General features: G+C 39.3%; 1 protein-coding gene across 1 annotated transcript in view; it reads right to left on the bottom strand.

The window, feature by feature from the left end:
- Positions 1 to 23,193, bottom strand: part of St18 (ST18 C2H2C-type zinc finger transcription factor) — a 112,330-nt gene that overhangs the window by 15,926 nt on the left and 73,211 nt on the right. Inside the window, exons 10-17 of the mRNA XM_032906474.1 lie at positions 21,050 to 21,243; positions 19,770 to 19,981; positions 11,785 to 12,030; positions 6,266 to 6,381; positions 3,893 to 3,955; positions 3,145 to 3,213; positions 1,216 to 1,278; positions 1,028 to 1,108 (exon numbers count right to left, since the gene is read on the bottom strand). Coding sequence (XP_032762365.1) covers positions 1,028 to 1,108; positions 1,216 to 1,278; positions 3,145 to 3,213; positions 3,893 to 3,955; positions 6,266 to 6,381; positions 11,785 to 12,030; positions 19,770 to 19,981; positions 21,050 to 21,243 — 1,044 coding nt within the window. The remainder of the gene's footprint in view (positions 1 to 1,027; positions 1,109 to 1,215; positions 1,279 to 3,144; positions 3,214 to 3,892; positions 3,956 to 6,265; positions 6,382 to 11,784; positions 12,031 to 19,769; positions 19,982 to 21,049; positions 21,244 to 23,193) is intronic.

The following is a 23,193-nucleotide window of genomic DNA, read 5'->3' as shown; positions in this document are numbered from 1 at the left end:
ATTCACAGAGGAGGACTTGCTTCAGCCGAGGGCAATTATGTTAGTCTGCATACATCAATGACACTCCTAGACAGTTTGAGGCTGCCCATAGGAATCACACTTGAAATAAAGCCTGACACATTCATTAAATTAGGCTGGTTTGAACAAATTGCTATGATATAAACTGATGCTTATATCGTATCACATTTCTTCATCTTGGGTTAAAGACAATGATCTATTACAGGAAGTGAACTTAACTGCTTGAAACTAAGCCCACACAAGTTGAAGGCGACTCAGATGAAATATCCTCTAAGAACACTCTACTATGCTCTCTCCTAAGTTGATAAATGTTTGGTGTTGGGCATCATTTTTTTTAATGTTCACCACAAACTCTTTGGAAGAGAATGTTATTCCATTTTGCAGGCAGGGAAAAACGAGATTTGTGTAAGAGCTTAACTTGCTTGCCACCCAGTTATTAAGAGATTTAGTCAATCTCTTACCCACCTTTTTTTCTTTTCTTTTCTTAAAATTGAAAATAGATTTAATATACAATGTATTTTGATTGATTATTATTTCCCCTCCCCCAAGTCCTCCCATATTCTCCCCACTATCCTATGCACACAAACTTGTACCCCTTCCTTCTCTTATTAGAATATAGATATGCATCAAAAATAATAATAAAATAAAATAGATAAAAATAAACCAGAATTGGAAAACAAAAAAACAAAGAAAAAGCTCAAGAAACACATATAGACACCAAGAGAAATACCATAATAAAACAACTTCTACATGCTGCTTTCCTTTAAATCAGATAGACAAGGGATAAATTTCTCTCACTTCTGCATTGTTAGACATGTAGACATGTAGACATGCAGTTATGAATGAGAAAACAGTTTTGAACTTATGAGCAGTTTGAATCTTTAGTCAGAAATCCTGACTCTTAGTGATTTATGTCCTCCAGGATTCGATGTGTACTCAGTGACATCCCGAGGCTCCTCCGAGTTAGACAAGATGCAGCCCACCCCAGTTCTTTGTCAGTTGTATTTACCTAAGCTCAGAGTCTTCTTTTTCTTCCTTTGTTGGGGTCATTTTGATGCCACCTTTCCTTGCACGAGGGCAACCAGACAAGCTAGAAGGAATAACCAAAAACAGTACAAGACTCTGTGATTATGAGATTATGACTGGGTATCATTGCCAACACATTAGTTCCCTTTTGAGAAATGGGGATAGTCTTACCTTCTGTGGGAGGCATAGTTTCCAGTCACGTGACCAGAACCATCACAACCCGGGGTTGGACACCTAGAAAACACAGGAACACAGTGGGGTGCCTGGCTATGGAAGAGATGGGCATCGTGACACATGTAAATTAAAGAGGCTGAGCTGGACTCTTTCGGTTTAAGCAATTGGCTTTCAGTTAAGGACCCATGTTGAAAACACATACTTAACCTATAAAGCTGCTACGTGACTTCTGGTTGACAATATACTGCTATTTATTGTACAATCACTTCTTGAGACAAGGTATCACTATGCAGCGCTGGCTAGTCTGGAACTCTGTAGATCAAGCTGGCCTTGTACTCACAGACATTTGTCCTGGAAAAAGGGCCTGTGCTACCAAGGCCGACAGATGTTTTGATATCACGGAATGCCTTGACTGAGACACAAAGTAGGGAGTACTTTTTTTTTTTCAGTTAAATTTTAGCAAACATCCAATGAGTCAGAGAAACAGGCATTGTAACTTTAATCAATAATACACAGAAACGTATTATCTATCATTAGACATGCTTGTCTTTCACCTTTTCTAGTAAGTTTAGAGTTACTTTTAAATCATGTATACATGCTTGTCTCTGTGCGAGCCTGTGGAGGTGAGGGCGGGGCTGCTGCAGAGGCCAGGAAAGGCTGCTGGAATCAGAGTCACATGTGGTTATGAGCTGCCTCACATGGGTGTGGGGAATTGAACCGAGTCTTCTGCGGGAACAGCAGAAACTGTAATTGCTAAGCCATCTCTTTATTAACATTTTCTTTTAGTGCTTCAGTAGCTTATCCATCTTATATATGACACACACATGTTTATGTGCTTTCTATTACATCATGAAGTATTTTTTAGGAATTTTTTTCTTGAGTATATAAACAAGAGATTAGTGAAAGATATTTTTTTCTTGAATGGACAAAACAGATAAATTATTTATTAGGCTGCATGAAACATCTAGTTATTCACATTGAGATAGGCCTTCTCAATCTACATGCTTCCAATATCTTTATGTGTTTTTGTCACATGAAATTTAGAGAAAGTTCGTGAAGTGATAGCTATCATTGAGATGTGACAATGGAATATTTAGACCAAGGATGATGATATGTTGTACCTTACATTTCAATCCTTTAATTACTAACCCCCCAAAAACTATATTTTAATAAAAAAGTCAGTCAATATTCAAGACTGTACCTTGACACAATAAATTTTTCTTTAACATCTGAAAATGGGAGAAATATTTGCGTATTTCCAAATTCTTATTATTTTTGGATTTAAAAAACTTCGGATTTTTATGTTGCTCATTATTAAGCCTTTAAGATGTCCTATAGTGTGAAATTATTGCATAATAACTATAAATATACTTATGTAACACATCGAATGTCAGGAATATAAAACATCAATAACTAGACATTACTATACATGTAACCTAGAGGAGACCTTGTAGACAAAGTAGAACTGAGCCCAAATGATGCTTAACAAAGTGTAAGGCAGTGGGAGACTTTATTTTTGGTTGTGAGCCTAGGCTTTAACGGCTGAGCCATCTCTCCAGCCCATGGTGGGAGACTTTAAATCCTCATGATTTCTTCAAACTGATGGTGAATGTTTGCTACACCTTCATTAGTCTGGTTTAGTAAATACGTTCTGAAATCAACAGCAAAACGATTGTGTTTTTATGCCATTTGTTACAAATCACTATAAAACATAAGCACCACCCCCTTTCCTCCAATCCCGGCAAGTCAGTCTGGGCGGGATATACAGGCTCAGGTTCAGTCCTTTCAAAGTTTTCACACATGTTTTTTCCTGCTACTCAGTCAGGTACAAGTGTATTTTCTCTTCACAAGGCAACATGGGCACTGAACAATGAGGGTTCCACCAGGGTGAAGAAGGGCACAGAGGTCATGCCTCCCAGCACTTACTTAAGCTCTTGAGAGTTGGCAGCCATGAGGGACTTCAGAGTCTTATCTGCTAGAGGACATCCAGAGACACTACAGAGGGAAGAGGAAGAAAAGTCCAGCACTGACATGGACGGATCTGATGCAAAGTGTGTCCTGCATTTGTGATTTACATTAAGTTATGGGTGACCAGGGATGGAAAAGAATTAGCTGGGATTGAATCTCATTTTACTAGTGAGGAACATGGTCTTAAGGCGGTTTCAATTATTGTTGCAAACTAGATTTGCTATTTATCAACCGAAGGGCTATAATCTACTGAGAGCTCAGTGATCAGCAGTGGCCGGCCATCCACTCTCACTGCTGCATCATCCACAGTGAAACCTCCACTTTCAGTCACTGCCCACAGGAAAGGAGATGCTACCATCAAGAAAACAGAGATCCTTTCATTGTTCAGCCTCATAACACCTTTATTTATTTGTTCAGGACCAGAAATGCCACCTCCACAGTGAGAAGCCCCTGTGCTTTCTTTGTTTAATGCTAGATGGGCTATAACCTGACATGAACCCTGAGTTGGTCTGGAACCAGGACCAGAATACTCCTTTGAACAAGAATCCTTATTTCCACGGGCCATATCTAAATCTCTGAACAATACAATAACCTCCACTTCTAACTAACTCATGCATCATTTCCTAATTTAGAGAGCAGCTTGAGTTTGCAAGATGCAACAGACCAAGATGATGAGACCCTGAGCACACACAAGGGCATTTGGTACCTGCGGTGAGATGCATAGTTGCCTGTGACATGGCCGCTTCCATCACACCCTGGCGTGGGGCAGCTGTGGCAGCAGAAAAACACATCGTGAGTATCAAGTGCATTTCAGAGAGGGTTTTCTTCCTGACAAATTACAAAGCATTTTCTCCTTTCAAGCCTGTACTGCTTAGGAAATGCAAAGGCCAAAGCATTAAATTCAGAGATTAAAAAGAGAATTTATAGGAAGGAAAAAAGTAAGCATAGCATGTCCAGCCACTTCCTTAGTTTTTTGTCTTTTAATGTTTTGTCCAGATTTCCAATTCACACAATGTGGGAAGTGATGCTAACATGTTGTCATAGCATAACACAATGGTCATATAACATCTGAGTCAACACTCAATGCTGTTCTGTTCTCTGAAAAGATAAATTTCCACAGCCCCCCAAATGAGAACAGAAATCCTGGCAGTAGCCCTGTGATACATCATAGAAAGGAATCTTTCTTCAGCGTCTTAAAGCTACTTAGTATCTCTGAAAGTTTAGAAATTGCAAAGAAGAAAACCTCTGATATGTAAATTGTTATTTACAGGGGAAAGTTACTGGTTACAGAGAAATAAACAAGAGATTTAGTTACAAAACCTCTTGAGTAGTTTCCCTCAAAGCTGTAACAACACAGCAACTCCTAATTCCCAGCCAGCCCCAAAACAAATTCCAGGACATCTGTCAAAGGTAGCCCACTGTGACCTGTGTCTCTTCACATTTCTCACAGACTTCTGTCTTAGACTCCTATATTTTTAAAAAAAATCTCACAAGAAGTTTGTTATCCTCAAGAGATACCTTTCCAATTAGAGAATCCTTAGTTTTCTAAACACTTAAGTCTTTAGATGCTATTGACATTCCTCATTTAGAGTGCACAGATGGACTGAAGCTGCTATCTGTGGTCACGTTAAGGATCTGAGAGAAAGGCAGCTCCATCATTCAGGCATACATAGCGTTTTCACTGATATCCTGCCCAGAGCAAAGCTTTTTCTGTTTGTGCATATTAAATTGAGAATGAGGTTCTTCTGAAGAAACTTTGGGGATTAACATTATGATACTAACCTCCTCTAAATAGGCTCTTATCAATTGTTTTAGGTAAAGATGATATGAATATTAGGGATTTTAGAGGGATGTTTGCTTTTCAGGAACTGATCTAAATTGGAGCCATTTAATTCTTCTGTCCCTGATTCAGGATGGGATATAGACTGACTGACTTATTGACTGACTGACTGACTAACTATATATGCATATATATATATACACATATATATATGTTTAAAAACTAAAAAAATAATGGAGATTATATTCAGGCTGAGTTATCATTTTGGTAAACATTTACCCTTTAAATACAGAAAAAAAAATCTTTGAACATTGTTTAATTGAAAAATGCAGGTCTGTCAAGTGTTTGGAAATTTGTATGCCCAAATAGTGTTCTAAAGGCACTGTGTTTATTTTATTTCTCTTTTATTTTCAACTATGTTCATTAAGACTGCCAAAAGATGCAAAGAAGTTATACTGATTTTAAACCAATTATCTGTAAATTACCAATGAAGATACTGTAACATATAAATTTGATTAGATGAAAAAATTAAGGCTTTGTGGTATAATAAGGTCAAAAGAATAAATAACTAGTGGCAATATTATTTCTGACAGGAGAGTGATATTCTTAATTGAGTTCCTGTAGGCTTCTGATATCAGGTGTCAATTCAAATCTATAGTGAAAAATATTATGTAATATTACATAGGGTGATATATTCTTGGGGGAATTTCTGATAAAATTACAAAGTTAAAGGGTAGAAACTAGCTATTTTTCTTCAACACAAGACCAAAGGCAACAGAGAAAAGTAGCCATGAATCAAAACTTCCAAATCCACAAGCCATAATTAACCTTTATTTTCTTATCAATGGATAAAGTCTGATACTTTGTAGCAGTGACCAAAGGCTGAATAACACAGGGGTACAATGTGATGGTTTGATTCATGTAGACTTTGTATCTCTTCTGAGTTAAAAAACCCAAAGAGGAATGAAAATCGTCCTTTCTTAAGTCATGCTTTTTTAGAGCTTTACAAGGTTAGCTGACTTCCTGAAGTCAGGACTTAGATACCGTGAACCAAACCGTCTTTAACTGAAAATCTGTAACCGTAAGTATGTCTATCTTGTCTAAAGGACAGAGGTTCCTACCTCTTTCATACATACACTGGAAGGTCCTAGTGTAGTGCTGAGAGCTAGGTATGTGCTAACTAGTTCAGCTTTCCTAAATAGTTTCAACTGTCATGTATAATCCACTGTCACTCGCAGTTGTAAATTTATGTCTCTTAATTGCAGAATCTCTTCGGGCAGGCGGCTGAGCATGACTTACGTGATTAATTCTTTCTTGAGATCTCGTGTGTGGAGCTTGGGCTTTGGACTTGGAATAGAGGCCTCTCCAGCAAACTTTTTTTCCTCTAAATTTTCTAGGGAGTTCACAGGGTCTTTCTGGAAAACAAACAACAGTCAAAACAAACAAACGAACAAACAAACAAAGGTAAGTGGGAGAGAAGGAGGCAGAAGACTTAGGAAACTCTGTCAAGGCTACTGGATTTGAAGCTATTGGTGTCAGGCTTGAGCTTGGCTTGAAGACTTGGCTAGAGTACTGCAAAGGATTTACATAAAGAATAAACAGATAATAAACAAAAGGACATATTTTGATTGTTATAGACCTTTATCTGAAGAGTGAGGGATTATAATTGAGAAAGAAACTGTTAAAGGGTCACATCTTTGTGACTATGAAGACATTTCTTGAACTGTAGGGCTGTTAGTATACTATATTAGGGTGGCTCACGCTTTTCTCATTAAATAAACATGCCCCAATGAACTCAGGAATCATGGTTTTCCATGTTCAGCTATCACAGCAGCAGCAAAACAAAAGGAACACTGCGCCACAGAACAGGCACTAGTAGAAATACCTCAATTGATGCCATTTTATGCCCAATTAACAGACACCAGTGTGGAACAATACCATCCTTCAGATTGTTTGTGCTGCTAAAGTATTTTGTGCTACTTTACTGATCAAAAAATAGTTGATACCAATATGTACTGGAAGGGTAATGTGTCCTTGTATAAACTGCAGCGAATGGCTGTTTCAATGCCCCCGCCACCATCTGCAGCAAGGTAGGCCAGTGAAGTGGTGAAGCTTGTTTTTAAAGCTTTACTATGAAAATGGCTGAAATGAAAGGTTCCCTGAGCATGGAGATTTACACCCGCCCGTTCTCCCACTCACTCTAATATGGATTTGGCTCAGGAGCAGTTCCATTCTAGCTTAGCCTCTCCTTAGCATGTCCATTTACAGCCGAGCCTGGGGAGGTTTCTGGTTGAGGGTTAAATCTGTGTCTTACAGAATGTGGGATTATGGAAGGATTTTAAAGGAAATGAACAATATTAAAGCTCAAACTATTATACAGCTAAAATGTATGTAAAACAATGTTGGTTAGATGTATGCTATTTAATTTGGCATGGCAAAGTGTTATAAAAGGTTTTTCCAAGATGGCTTTGTTCACCTTTTAAATATTTCATAACTTTTAAAAGTGTAGACTCTTTTATGCTTTCAATTGTTTGTATTTTCTGGTTTTGCTTTAAGTCCTACTCTGCAAACCTGAAGAGAAAGTAAATACATGTAGCCACAACTAAAAGAATTGTCAGGATTATTTCTGATACAGAAACATATTATACTAGATGAATTTTCAAATAGCGTCCAGTGTAGAATTAAGTAATGATTTTCATACTGTTATTTAACACTTAAAAAAGTATAGTTTTGAAAATAGTAATTTTGTTCTGTGTAAGATGTCCTAGCAAATCGCGTGCACGTGTGTGTGTGTGTGTGTGTGTGTGTGTGTGTGTGTGTGTGTGTGTGCGTGTGTGTGCATTTAGAGAGAACACGTGTGCACCCAGATCCTTCAATGTACAGATGGAAGGTTATATTGATTTCAGTAAAGACCAGAACATAATGGTAACATGAATAACAGATAATAGCATCTGGCACTTTTAAAATTTTAAGCCCTGAAATCTTTGGAGAACTGACAGTTGAATAAAGCTGACAGCCCTAGTTATTTCTCAGTGCTTTCCTTTTGAGATATTTTGAATTTTTTCCAGATTCAGGATATTTTTTTAGAGGGCATCTGGACAGGCTATTTCACTGAGAGAGATAGACAATATTTTCTGAAAATTACCACAAAAATTAAGCAACTGTTGTGCATATGAACTAGATAACAATGAATTAGAAATAATCACTCAATTTCCGGTGGTGTGAGAGCTGTGAGGTAGGGGCAAATGGGAAAAAATACTTCCAGGTTTTCAAACACTCACAATGAACTACTGAGGTGTACACAGTGTCCCTACACAAGCACAGCAAAGGGACCCTTCCTTAGTCACATCCTACGGATTTGTCAGTGTATCAGGCTTTAGTCCTCATCCTTGGAGCTCCCAAGGCAAAGATAGCTTCCACACACCTTACCCAAACAATCTCTTTCCTCTTCCTCTTTCATTTCCTCCTCTGACACAACTTCTTTTCTCCTTTGAAATGTTTCTTAGTATTCCCTAGCAATCTCTATTGTTTCTTTCTTTCTTCTTCCTCTGTCTCTGTCTTTGTCTCTCTCTCTCTCTCTCTCTCTCTCTCTCTCTCTCTCTCTGTCTCTCTGTTTATCTCTCTTTCTTTCTAAATACATTTGCCCCACTTTCCTTTTGTTTTTTGTCCAAGCTGATCACTTAATTTGTGTAATACAAGGACCAACAACCATACCTTCCTGTGTATCAATTCTCCTCTCTGGAAATGTTAGTAAACTTGTTTCACAGAATGGTTGGGATAATGTGACATGCTTCAGAAGGAGTCCTTGTCTTTTTTCTTAATGTATGTGGTGTTCCTTTGATGTCTTTTTCTTTTTTTTTTCTTTTTTTCGGAGCTGGGGACCGAACCCAGGGCCTTGCACTTGCTAGGCAAGCGCTCTACCACTGAGCTAAATCCCCAACCCCCCTTTGATGTCTTCTAAACAAGGATTCTGAATACAAATTACTTAATCCATGTTACTTTTCAAAAATGGTATCTATCAAGCCTCATACTTGTTACCTTCAAGATTTAATACAGTATGTGAAAAATACTCTCTTTTCAGAGAATACCTTAGTACAGATGACACAACAAAAAACAAAGATATGTAACTGTACCAGGGAGTTCCAATGATTGAATATCACTTTTGTGTAAGTCTCCACCAACTATACAAATATCTACAAATGAAGCATTTTTGTTCACTCAGGAAATCACGGTGTGTCTACACACAGAAAGCATCCCAAAGTCTTCCCAGACTGTGTCAGTGGGATGGAATTTCAAGGTGCCTTTTAGACCTGAAGTAAGCCATTGAGAACTAGATTGAAGAACCATTCCCCATGATTGTTCGGGAGAGGGCAGTAATGGGGGGAGTATGGGGAGGGGAACACCCATATAGAAGGGGAGGAGGAGGGGTTAGGGGGATGCTGGCCTGGAAACTGGGAAAGGGAATAACAATTGAAATGTAAATAAGAAATACCCAATTTAATAAAGATGGAGGAAAAAAAAGAACCATTCCCTTTCTCCCGCCTTCTTTCTCTTCCTTTCTCCTGCTATGTGTATGTGTGTGTGTCCCTGCATGTGCACAGAGAAATGAAACACGGTCACAAATATATGGTGGTGTAGGGAAAAGCATAAAACATTTGGATACATACAACTACCAAGATGGATCCAAATGTTTCTTTTTTAAAACTTTTATAAAAACGATTGGAAAGCAAAGATAAAAATGTTGTTAGTAGACTCATTTTTTGACACTTGATTATAAGCATGATAGACAAGAAGGTAGTGGCAGAAGGCACAGACGTGTAGTGACAGCCATACTGTCCTGGATACCCTATGTGAAAGAAACGCACACTCCAAGGTTCATTTTCTGCATTACAACTCAGGATCACATCCTCCTGGCTGACACAAGGCACCGAGATGGTAGGAAGGTTTCTAATACATAAACTGACCAAGGATAGGTCAACATAGACACACAGTCAAGAGGAAAATGTTTAAAAGCCTTTTGTCACATGATGTTTAGCTATCAGAACATGCTGGAATTCCTTTCATAGAAGAATGTAATGCAGTTGTAGCTACTCTGTACCACCCTGTTTCCCTTGAAATGGAATGAATTCTGTTCCACCCATGTCAGCTCTCAGCACCCTGCCTGCTGCCTCTTCGGCTCCACTGGTGCATGGGAGAGGGGTGTAACTTTGGTTTGTCTGCATATACAGGATGGCAGTGGGAGAAGTTTGTAGTCAGCACTGCAGACCAATATACTGCCTGTGACAGTAAAAGTCTTTGTGGTTTTAAAGCATATCAGAATCTTCCAGTTAGGGATATTTAACTGATGGTGTCTATGTAAAGATCTGAAAAACTCCAGCTAGGTGGGTACAGTAGTGTCAGACTAATGGAAGCGGCTACTGAGTCAGTCTATTCACCCTCTAAATAGTGGTACGATCGGCATGGATGATGTTGATACAAGGGATCCTGGGGCCAGGGTTTGTTCCAGATGAATGTCTCTGACCACCACAGTGGGTATCTGCTTGTGCTACCTTTGCTAGATCATTAAGAAAGAATCTCACTGTGTAGTGAGCCTTGAAGCTGGCCTTAACTCACAATCTTCCTGCCTTAGATTCTTTCGTGCTGGAATTAAAGACTTGCAGGTGTGTACCCCATGCTTGTCTTTTTACCCCAGCCTTTGGTGTGAGTCCTTTTTAATACTATGTGCAGGCCTGAGGCCAGGCGTGCACCATGGTGGAGATGAGACCTTTTTGTTTAGTATATCTCCTGGACCTCACTACTTATCCTTAGAGACACCGGAGGGAATATGTAGAAGAGGGGAGAAAGGAATGGAGAATCTCCTAGCCTGTGGTTGCTTCTGTAGATGTTGACTCTAATTTCTGAGACAGTAGACAAAAAATCAAATTTGATACCCTCTCCTGTCCCAACCAAAGTCTCTGAAAACTTAAATAGCTGAACAAGATCATTAGTATTTCTGCAGTCCCTTAAACACAGCACCTGGAAAGCTCATCGACAAGAAACCTGATCAATATCACAATAGGACCTCTTACATCCATCAGCAGGTTACCTTTGTAATTGTGTAGGACCTAACATCTGCTGAGGCCAAGTCAATGGCTAACTCTACAGAAATGAGGAGGGCTGGGTGCTGCTCACCCTGTCACAAATTTGGCTCATGAGTTTGTCTTGTGGACTTTGGGATAGTGTCCCTCTAGTTACTCACACAACCTTTCACGGGCATGCCCACACTTAGACACATGGCTCTGGCATTTCAAGATTCTTACTGTCCCAAGCTCAGTTTCACTCTGATTTAAACTGTGTTATTGAGGTAACCATTTAGTGTTGAGTAATGCATTAATCCTTACAGGCCGCTGTGAGGACAACTCCCACCATTGTATGAATAAAATACACTTTAATGATGTTTATCTAGGCAAATGACCTGAAAAGTTGACTCCATTGATAAGTTTCATCTAAAGTTTAAAAGCATTGTTTTATTACGATCTAAAACAAGGCATCGGCACTGAGGAAATGGCTCTTGCTCTTCATAGAGGCCCTGGGTTCAGTGTGCAGCACTCACATGGTGGCTTACAGTCATCTATAGCTCCTGTTCCATGGGGTCTGACCCCTTCTTGTGATGTTCATATCAGGCATCAGGCGTGCATGTGGTATTCATAAATAAACAGAGGCAAACCTTCCCGTAAAAATAAAATGGAAATCTAAAGCAAGGCTTCACTTTTTGTGAAGACAGGAATGTGAAAGAAACTTTAGGGTAGAAATCTCGTTGATAGCCATTGACACAATACCTCTTTCTCCTCCTCTGTCTTCCCGTGGGATTTGCTATAGTTGATAGGCACATTCCAGCCTTCTTGGTCACAGAGAGCCTGATAGAAGGCAGCATTGACCAGAAGGCTGCTTGCTTTGAATGGGGATGAGGATGGGGTTGCAATTGTAGTGTGTGAGGAAGTCGGGGGTATAGACTTGTCGAGGATTCGATGTTTTTTCATGCTTAAGTCCAACGTGCCGTTTTCATCCACTTCTATCTCAGCTCCCTGATGGAGAACAGAAACAGAAACAGAAAGCATCTCAGCAGTGTGCAGTTAGAGCCTAGCCATGCAGGGCTTTTAAGGGATAATTTAAAATGGAAGCTTTTATGGTAGAATATCTGCTTATAAATCCAGCTTTCTGGTTTGCATCGGGTAACATTCAATTCTTAGGCAGACTTTAAAGAAAAGTCCCATTAGTGTGCATCATATTTCTGGGTTTAAACAAAGTAAGCTAAATATGAATAAGATTCACTGGCTAAAACAGTTTTACATACATGCATGTTTTTAAAGTTTAGCTTCAAAAGTCTTTTCTACATGACAGCAGTATTATTACAAGCTTACCATTTTCAATATTAGTATTTGTATTTAGCAAAAGGGATGCATAACTTCCCGACTCCCTGAATCATTATATTAATCAATATCATGGATACGTAGATATAAGCAGCTAGAAGAGAATTTCCTGGAGTATTTGGGAATAGGAAAGCAATGTGCACTTTAGATCATCTGAAATGAAGATGCTTGGGAATATTGTGATGGGTGGGGAGGAAGAAGTGCTCTGTGTAGACTGATTTCACCCTGGGGACTTAGGGTTTCAGTTTTATAGTGAAGATCTAGGATAAAGGTGTTTGTTTTTTAGTGTTTCATGGGAGATTTCATAGTGAAGAGGCTTTCCAGGCCCAGCTCCCCTGGGAAGCCTTTGACCAAGTGGTTCCCTGTTTCTGAGGAGTAGCCTCTCACTCTGGGACTAAGTCTGTGGCCCAGTTCTTTTTCAAGATTTGCATGGTAGATGACTTTTGTTAACAGTATCAGAGCTCCTCAAACCTGGAAGAATATGCTTGTTAACTTTGCAAACGGATCAAATAACCTTGCTACATCACCCATCAATTTACTTAACTTCTTGACAAGTTCTTGATTTTTTCCTTTTTAGTTGGCAAAGAAGTCTTTTTAATTATGTTAGCAGGATCCATAACTCCTACAGTCACCAGATCCTGACCAGGACATATGTTTTCAAAGCCCTTCTTATACCTCTCCTTGAAGCAGTCACCATGATACCTTTGCAACTAGGCTGGGGTTGCTGCTTGTGCTTGATTAGAAATAAAAGTCTCTCTTCTTTTGTTTGTTTTACCTGCAAAGTTCCCATCTAGTCTCTCAGCTCTTCAACATTTATGGGAGGTAAATACACTTCTAACGTGACAGGCTAAGATGCTTTGGCCGTATCTTTCTGTCCCCTTTTTAGCAAATAGTTTAATCTCCTGTGATAGTTTTAAGCCCTGAATTTGACATTACAGCTTATCCGGGATAATAACATAGTAACCACAGCATCTTATGCCATCTGTATAAAATCAAATACATTTTTATACCAGCATTAATAAACCCCAGTTACAAAAAATCCAAGATATTAACTGTATCGGTGCCACCAGACCCTTTCTTACATGAGCTCACAATACATTCTGCCAGTTGGGCATCAAAGCATTTTTTTTTTTTTTTTGCTTTGTAGCTGATGTGTAACTATAGCAATGAACCAGAGCAATAGTAATCAAGTTTAATGGCTAACGTAAAGTAAAATGCTAAATATTGTAGTTGCTGACATTTTTCATAAAAAATTGAAAAAAAAAAACTTGGGTTAAGGCTGCACAACCAACATTCACATAAAATTCCAGACCTCTGTGACAGATGGCTTAGGAAAAAGGAGCCATGTGACTGGGCTGCAGAGTTTTATAGTGCAAAACCCATAAATAGTGCAGATTCAAGCTTTGAAAAATATCAACTATTCCAAGAATAAAGTCTCTCATATATATATATGTGTATACATGTATATATTAGTTTTTAGTAGAAGTATTTCAAATACTTTTTAAAATTTAGAGATTCTAGGAGCCATTATGCATTTGTCTTGCATAATTAGGGTTGATTAGAAAAATCTCAGGCTTAATGTTTGAAAGAGACGTCCCAGGACACCTGAGTTGGGAAAGGGGATGCTGTGTGCTGGGGATAGGAGTACAGATGGGCTTTAAGTAACTGCGCAGATGCATCCAACAATTACACTGTGGCAGGAAAGGCCCTTTCTACCATGATGCGGATCACACATTCACAGCATGGGTTTTTATTCAGAGCGATACCACCAGGCATCATATTTCTCTGCTTTGATCTCCAAATGTCAGCACAGAAATCTGGGCAGTGGGAGAAGTTGGTGGAGAGGCAGGGCCAGAGGTGCAGTTGAGGTGGTATTTCTCTCTCACTCTTTCTAACACTTAGATCTCGGAAGTGCTATCTGGGACCTTGTTCTACGTATTTATACTTTATTTCTTGGGGCTGGTTTTCAGCTCAGGAAGGACAACATAGGCCATCTATTGATGCTGCCTTTGAGTTACTGCTATAGGTATATTCACTGCATTACTAAGGACATGCGCGGTATGATTATAACACTACAGTGGAAGGAACAGAGAAACTGAAAAACAGATTGTTCTGGCTTTCAAGGACTTACTTTATGGATAATGACTTGTAATGAAGGGTAATAAGTTTATTATCAATGATGGTTAAACAGAAAGTTTACAGACCTACTGAATGTAATCTTCATCTCTCCTAGAAGATTAAAAGTGGCCTAGATGTCCAAGATCAGGGGCATGATTAATGTAACCATGTCACCTCTGGTAACTGGAACATTACCTGGTCAGTGAAACTATAATTATGAGGACCAAAGAGCAGACAGAAAGTCCTTATATAACTGAAGACAGAAACCAAGCTCACTCTTTTTCCTTACTCAGCAGTAAGTACTACCCCTGTCAAAATAAAAAAAATGTGAAACATGTTTATAACACAGAATTATGCAGTGCAGAGAGGAAATGACTAACCTAAGGTGTGAAACTGAAATAAAGTTTAGTTCCCTAAATTTCTAGACTTTATTCACACAAGACAGACATTTACATTTGAAGTCAGAGTCTAGTGAGTTCCTGGTGGTTGGACAGGACATGAGCCATAAGGTATTTTAGGAAAGAATTAAGGCTATGTGTAAATTCAAATTCAAATTCAAATTTCTTTCCCAGAAATTATAGTTGTGCCACTAAGAGAATAGTATTCAATATTTCTGTACCACTGTTTCTTCCACTGAAAAATGGAAACTTATTATCCCTGGTACAGTGTTTAGGAAGATTTAAAGGGATTCACATGGTCAGAGAGTTTATGAATAATACCTAGCACACAGTAGGTACTCTGTAAATTACAATTCCCAGAAGAGACATAGTCCTAGGCTACTGTTTACAGGGCTTAAGAGTCAATCTTTCATTTATTTACTTATTTTGAGACAGGATCTTGCTAGGTAGACAGGATGGCCTCGAGCTAACAATACCCTGTCTCAGCCTCTCTGGTTCTAAGGTTATAGGCTGGACCACCATGACCAGCGAGGAACCAGTTAGTACATATTTAGTTATAATATACTTATGCAGTTGGTTCCTTAAGATCAGTACCTTGAGACCTCCATCATTGTTCACTGACAATGTGTGGTACTATGTGTTTAGTTGTTAAAATCTGCTTGGGTTCTAACCACCCAGGGTCCATTGGTAGTGCTGTGAGCAGGCAGCACTAATGGCATGCTGTTTCTAGGCCTTGTTCAAGCGAAAACAGACTTTGAACTTTAAACACTTCAAGTAAGTGTCATTTTTTTGTTTTCTTTTAAGGCACACTGTGCATATGTCATTTTGTCTAAACAGGTGGGGAAAACACCAAAACAAACAACAGAATACTTGGCAAGTGGCAGTGCTGAGGATAAAGATAGACTCGAAGCATGTTCTACCTCTGTGGAGGAGAATGGGAGGAGGCGAAGTGGGCTGCATCCGTCACAGGCTGGTCCAGCTCTCAGGGCATTGACGAGAAGGGTCAGGAAACCCAGGAAGCTCATTCTTACCTACACCCATCGCTCTACTCCTACCTGGAGTCACTGTGGCTAGGCAAAAGGACCTTAAGGTATATGATACGGTGGCCCATTTATGTCTCAAAACTCATATTTATGTCAAATAAAAATGGAGACATTCTTAGGACAAACAAATGTGCTGGAATAAAAAGAGAACTAGTGTTTCAGACAAAATTAACTCCTAAGGATGTTCATTAAGAACTAAACACACAAATTATTCTCTTAATTCCTTAAACCACATGTAAGAGATCTGATAGTATGAATATGTTATTCAGAGACAAGATGTTATTTTAACACAAATAGTTCCTTCTAAAATGTAAAGTGAATGGGCTCTGCTTTGAAAAATGACCAGTCATACTAGACATGGCCTCATGTTCTCTGCACGGGTATGCTATATACCTGGTGTGTAGAGAACACTGGCTGCTTAAGTGGAAGACAGTGTGCATATTATATCATCTCTGGTGGTCTGAATGTAAATGGCCCCTGGAGACTCATAGAAAGTGGCATTAGTGGGGGTGTGGCTTTGTTGGAAAAAGTGTGTCACTGGGAGGTGGCTTTGAGGTTTCAGATGCTCAAGCTAGACCTAGGGTCTTACTTTTCCCTGTTGATCAACATGTAGAACTCTTGGCTACTTCTCCATCATTATGTCCGCCTTTGTGCTATCATACTTCCCACCATGATGATAACGGACTAAATCTCTTTGCTTTAAGAGCTGCCACAGCCATGGTGTCTCTTAACAGCATGAGAAACCCTAAGACATCATCCGTCATCCTTCTATATTTATATAGGGATTCAGTTTCCTTGCATCTCTGAGTGTTTTGTAGATCACTGACTAAGAACCCTACTTAGTTAGTGTGGGGTTAGTTGTGTGCTTGCAGAAATAGATATTTGTATGTGCTCAAGGTGGTGTTTCAGCACTTTGAAGGTTTGTGGGTTTTGGTCTACAGGTCACAGTGTGTTCTTTAGTTCATTCTCTGATTGCTCTAAGCAGCTAAAGAGATGCTCACAGCAAATGATGGGACCAAAGGGAAAGAGAAACTAGCCTTCCTTGGTTCAGATAGGAGGCACTGTGAAGCTACCAGCCTCCACACTCCCACCTCTACACCTCGGATGTCCAAGGAAGGGCCATTCCTTACCTTCTGCTTATCTGGAAGTTCCTTGAATCCAGGGTCTGAAGCTCAGTCTATCCCAGTGGTTCTCTACCTTATTAATGCTGTGACCCTTTAGTACAATTCCTCATGTCGTGGTGACCCTGACCAACTGTAATTTTGCTACTGTTATGAACTACAATGTCAATATCTGAGCTCTCTGTTGGTTGTAGGTGACCCCTGTGAAAGGGCCATTCGACCCCCAAGTGGGCGGAGACCCACAGCACGGGAATTGCTGTCTTGCAGGTAGTGGAGGCAGACCCAGTGCTTAGCCCTGCTTGTCTGCATTTGCTTCTAAATGTGAAGCATATGGGATCTTATGAGCAGAAACTTTCAGAAATAAAGGCACTAACAACAACAAAACTCAAATCTACTGGAGGAAGAATTAGGCTGACATGTAATGTTCACGGGAAGATGGCATCTAATCCCAGGTTTACCAGTAATTGCAAAGTCCACGCATCCAGCATGATTTGCTTAGATGCAGGTCTGAAGAGTTAATTAACTTGGCTTTTTTCCCCTAAAAGAGTTGTTTCCGTAAGTTTGTGAAACTCAGTTCTATTTTGGGAACACAAACTCTAAAGAAAACAGAGTTCTACAAATTGGTACTAATGTGTGGGAATGTGAGTAGCTAGTTATGCAGTTCAGCAACACTGCTCACAGCGATTCTGGTGGGAGCCATATTCATCCCATGCTAAAAATTACTGTGTGAGGAATGGGCACTTCACATAAGAAAATGTTTTTAAGACCTCTAGCATAATTCGATCCTTTTAGAAGTTCATCTGAGCCCTTTCTCCCCTGTCCTCATTAGCTTAGAGTGGTAGGAGCTGTGTTGGAGAGGACATTATCTTGGGAACACCAGGTCTACTGCATAGAGCCTCAATGACAGAAGGAGGGGACAAACAGACGTTAGGAAAGGATTACCTTTATCTAATGTTAGAAGTTATATTCCCCTTTGTTATTGTTACATCTACAATTGGTGCTGTATAGTTTGTACAGTTTTACTTGTTTATTGCTTGTCTGGATATTTGGTGCCAATTAAAAGAATTTATGCTCTTGTGTAAAAAAAAAAAAGGAAAGGATTACCTGTTTCTTTTGAAATGTGGGGATTAAACATGTTTTCTTGATCAGAAATGTGTTTTTAAAAGAGAACAGACTGACAAGCACCACTTAACAGTTAGTCATCTGTGTGTGACTTACTTGACATCAGTTATTTGATGAAACCTGGAGGGTTTTAGGGAGAAAGGAGCACTCTGAGGAGCAGGGAAATACGGACATGTGCAAATGGACAGCATCCATCCTAGCACTGCCAGCCAGCTGCTTCAGGGTGGATACCTGTAGTGGCAGACCCCATTTTCTATAAGACAGCAAATTAGTCCACAGGAAAGCACTAGGAAGAATGACATCAGAGTATTTCTAGAACCAGGTATCTCTATAATAGTCTTAAAATGGAAAAATAAATTAGATCATTAAAATGTCAATTTAAAAATAAAGCTGTGTTTTAAAATCCCTCAAAATCATCTCCCTGTCAGTTATCTGGGACTGGCATTATGATTTCAGAGAGATTGGTATTTTGCTGTATTTTCAGAGGATATATTTTTCTTTGTTTAAGAACCTCATTTGTTTAAAGATTGTTTTTTGAGTGGATTTTGGCAACCACCTCTTCCTGGGGTTTACTTGGCTTGGCTTTTTCCAGAAGCTAATTCTGATTCTTCTGTCAAATGCTTGGTGGCACTGTGTTACCTGCTCTCCTGAAGGCCTGGCACAGCACGGGCGAGCAGCTGACCACATAAGGATGGGGCTGCCCTTAAAGGGACATGTCTCTGCTTACACTGCACAGGTTTCAGGGTCTGATAATGCCTTAGGAATTCCCCCATTTTAAGCAGTAGAATCTGTAACAGAGAATGTCTGGGGAATGTATGTCAGCAGGTTTCTAGACTTGTTATCTTGGTAGGTGATATGTTCCTTAAGTGAGGTCTTATGTGTAAACAGGAACTACTGCCTCCCAGTGAGAGAAACACTGAGCCCTTACAGCCTCCTCTGTGCCTCACCGGGCCTCAAGTATGATACGCTTCTGTGATAAAAAGGAAGACATGCTTAGACATGTGTGTAAGACATCATGAATATGAACATACATTTCCCACAGTTGGGAAGGAAGGCTGTAAAAATATGATTAATCTCATGGGATTAAGGACTGTGTTCACAAAGGTCTTGGAATTTGATTCTGGACTTACTGCTCAAGTCTTCTAGTCTTGTCAGTCTGGGAAGTCACTGTATTTGTACTTACTGTGGGTCTCAAGAGAACACTACAGCCTAGATGTCCTCATGATATGAAGTGTGATATGTACAAGACAATGTCTCCATCAGTTTCAACACTGTTTTGAATAATTCTGACCTGCACACAGTGAATAGCTTCCACAGTAGAGACACATTTTAACAGTAACTCTCATTCCTTCTTCACCAAATGCCTCAGAACACAAACAAGGATGCAATTCTCTTCAAGCAGCTTAACTCACTGCTCCCCAAATTACTACATCACCAAGATAAGCACCCATTTTTTTTCCCTTGAACTCATTGAGAGGTCATCCCTGCTTGAGTAGGGAGTTGGGGCAGTGAACGGACGCAGTTGAGAACATGAAAGGCAGTTGATTCTCTCGGCTCGCTGGCCCATCATCCAGGCTCTTGGCCTGGCTTACCTTGGCACGCAGGCTTTGCGGTTTGTTGGAGAGGATGTCTGTGGCTTCCCTGCAGCGGGTGGAAAGGTTCAGGATAGCAGCAGCTGCTGCTATGTGGGTGTCTTCACTGTACTGACCATGGCCATAAGAGCTGGCACGGACTGTGCTCTGTGTGTGGGCGCCAGCACTAGGCAGCCCATTAGAAAATTTCACTGGATTTGAAAAATGCTTTGCTGTTGAAGAGAGATTTGATTAGCAATTGCATGTATGTTGTGGCTTCAGTTACCAAAGATTTTTTTTAAAGACAGAATTTCTTTGATCTAAACACTCAAAGAGTAAGTTAAAGCAGAACCATCATCTGTTGGTATGTTAACTGGAGGTTACTTAGTTGGGTTTTAGCGAGGGTCACAAAGCAGATGATGTGAACCTTGAAAGGTGCCCATTCTCTTAATAGTTCTTGTATTTCCAGTACAGGTGACAGAAACTCTGTCACCAAGGTTACAGGGCATCATACCCTGCAGCAGCTCAGGAGGAGTATGTGAATGAGCTGAACAGTCTGAGGACCACGGCTTGGGGGTGGGGCTGCTCTCATTGCAGTTTCTACTAACATAGGTTGTACTTTTATTACTCAAAATGCACGCTTGCTTGTACATTAGCTGTACTTAACTGGGATGGAGTTCTCAGTGAGCTGAGCAGAATACACAGAGGGCCTGCTTTCAAGGTGAAATGTGTAAGTATACACTCTGTATAGCCATTCAGTTCAGCCTTCTCCATGGATGTGTCAGAATTAACAATAATACTATGTAACCTATTTTAAAGGTTTCTGTATTAATAATTCTTAAATTAATTAGTGAAAAATTTGAAAGTTATATATTTTTATCCTAGTAAGTTTCAGATACATGAATTGAGTTTCTTGGATTTTTAATTCTTTCTATGTTTGATCTGATAGCTTTTGTTGACTTCAGTAATATTTTAAACAGTATGACATATTTTATCTTATTAGGTTGCTGTGAATTAATATAATGTAATAGCTGTCATAGCCTTCAATATATTAACCATGATCCTAATTATCTCTTTAGCATGGTTATAGTTAGATTCAATAATGACACTATCTGTGAAATAACTAGTAATTTACAATATTCTGTATAACTGTGATATAAATTTAGTAATAATGGCTAACTTACTTATTTCACTATCTTTTCTGTCATCTCTAAGGAGGACATTATATAATGGTGTACATAAACCTCTACCCAAGATGCACTTTGGGGTAATGAATGTTAGGATTCAAATTTGGAGCTTACATTCAGGAAATGGTGGTGCCTTTTGTCCTTGTCCTGTTTGTAGGAGCGGACGTTTACCAAATACTTGTGCATCAAAACTGGCATAATCAAATGGTACTTTGCCAAACTTCTCTTGTTCTTTTGATGCAGAGGCTCTTGGAGAGGTGATGGCTTGTGAGCGGAAGTTAAATTCAATTTGCTTCACTAAATTCACCCTGGTAAGAGTAAAAAAAGTAGTTTGAAGAAAATAGAAACTGTTGGTCAGAATTTACAGTAGATGGAATTACCCCTGCCTGTCAGTTCACAGAGACAACATCCAGCACTCACGGGAGAGCAGATACTGTGAGTTATAGTGAGCTGGGGCTGCTGCATCATCGTGTTCAAATCTGCCCTAATAAAAGAGGGCTATTCAGTCCTCATTCAGAGATATTCAACATATCGACATTGTGTATTAAATTGTCTTATTTCAAGATATATCTCAATTACCATATTATTATACTCATCACAGTTTTAATATAACTGTTTCATTCCAAGTGTAATTTAGACAGTCCTGTGGGTTTTTTATGTCTGGACTAAATAAGAACATGGTACCTATGGAGCCAGCTCTGGCTGAGGAAAGTAGAATTCTATTTAGCTGTTGTCTATGTATCAGAGACCACAAACAAACATACCTTTCAGGGTTCTCAGAATAAAGACTATCTTCTTTTTATTTTACAATAAAATATGAATGTTAAAATGTTGATGATATCTTGCAGAGTGGGTAAAAGTTCTCAAATGGTACATTAAAAATACTTAAGGAATTCAGTCTCTTGTTATAGACCCAGCATCTCCTAGTTCTTTTACCTTTGCCTCTCTTCCTATATGACACTGCTGATCCACAGCTATAACACCAGGCTGGGATTCAGGCAGGTAACTTACATCTTCCTGTCTTCCACTCCTGTCTCTGCACTTACTCTTACTTCTGATGTAGATAGCAACCAAACCCAACAGCCCACCTCAATGTCGTAGGGAATGAGCCTCTTGGTATAATCTCAGAGTTCCCCTGGTTCTTCCCAACATCACTGTCAGCCTGTCCTTTTACCTCAACTCTGTTCCTTTGTGACTTCTGCCACCTATAGAACATCTCTCTGCCAGGGGTTCCAGAGCCATCACACTTGCTATGGACATAGATTAAGCAGCAGAAACCAAAGAATGTAACACCTACCCCAAAAAGATGAGAGCAGATATCTGCACCAACAAACATGCAAAAGTTGCAACTCCGTATGATTAGATCCCAGGACAAAAACACAAATATTGACAAGCAAGAAAATATACCTCTTCCCTATAGTAATAGGCTCAACCAAAAGCAATTTAGCTAAGGAACAAGACAAGAGCTTCAAAATAGCAATTATACATAGACGTAAGGGCCTTAAAGAGGACGTGAGTAAATGCCACAATGAAGACAGTAAAAACACTAACAAACAGTTGAATGAGATAATGAAAATAATTTAAGACACGAAAGTAGAACTTAGCGAAGTAACAGAACCACTAAAGAAAAACTTAAACTAATATAATACTGCAATTGAGACACTTAGGATATCAAAGTGAAATGAACCACCACCCTCAGAGCTATCTTTACTGACAGATTAAAAACATGAAAAAGGGAATTAATTTCATATCTTGAAGACAAGGTAGTAAAAATGGTACCTCAGTTAAAGAAAATGTTACATCTTTAAAAAAGAAATCTGAGAAACCATAAAAAGACCAAACCGTGAATAATGGGTATAGAGGATGGAGAAGAAACCAAAGTCAGGTCAGAAATTATTTTTTAAAAAATCATACAAAATATCTCTACTCTGAAGAAAGAGATGACTATAAAGGTACAAGAAGCATACCAAACACCTAAGAGATTGAATCAGAAAAAGATACTCCCCATTACACACAATAATCAAATACTAAATGTACAGAATGATGAGAGGATATCACAAGTTGCAAGGGAAAAAGACAAAGTAACATATAAAGGCAGACATGTTAGACATCATCTGGGTGCTCAGTGGAGATTCTGAAAGCTAGAAGACCTGGCTGAGCTCTGAGAGGTCACAGATGATAGCCCACACTACTCTACCCAGCAAAAGTAACAAACACAATAAATAGGCAGAGAAAGAGAATCATTTCATGATGAAAAT

The sequence above is a fragment of the Rattus rattus genome, chromosome 1, assembly GCF_011064425.1.
Source record: "Rattus rattus isolate New Zealand chromosome 1, Rrattus_CSIRO_v1, whole genome shotgun sequence".
In the NCBI taxonomy this organism is placed as follows: Eukaryota; Metazoa; Chordata; class Mammalia; order Rodentia; family Muridae; genus Rattus; species Rattus rattus.
Note: the sequence above shows the minus strand (reverse complement) of the source record. Positions and strands in the feature narration are given on the sequence as shown.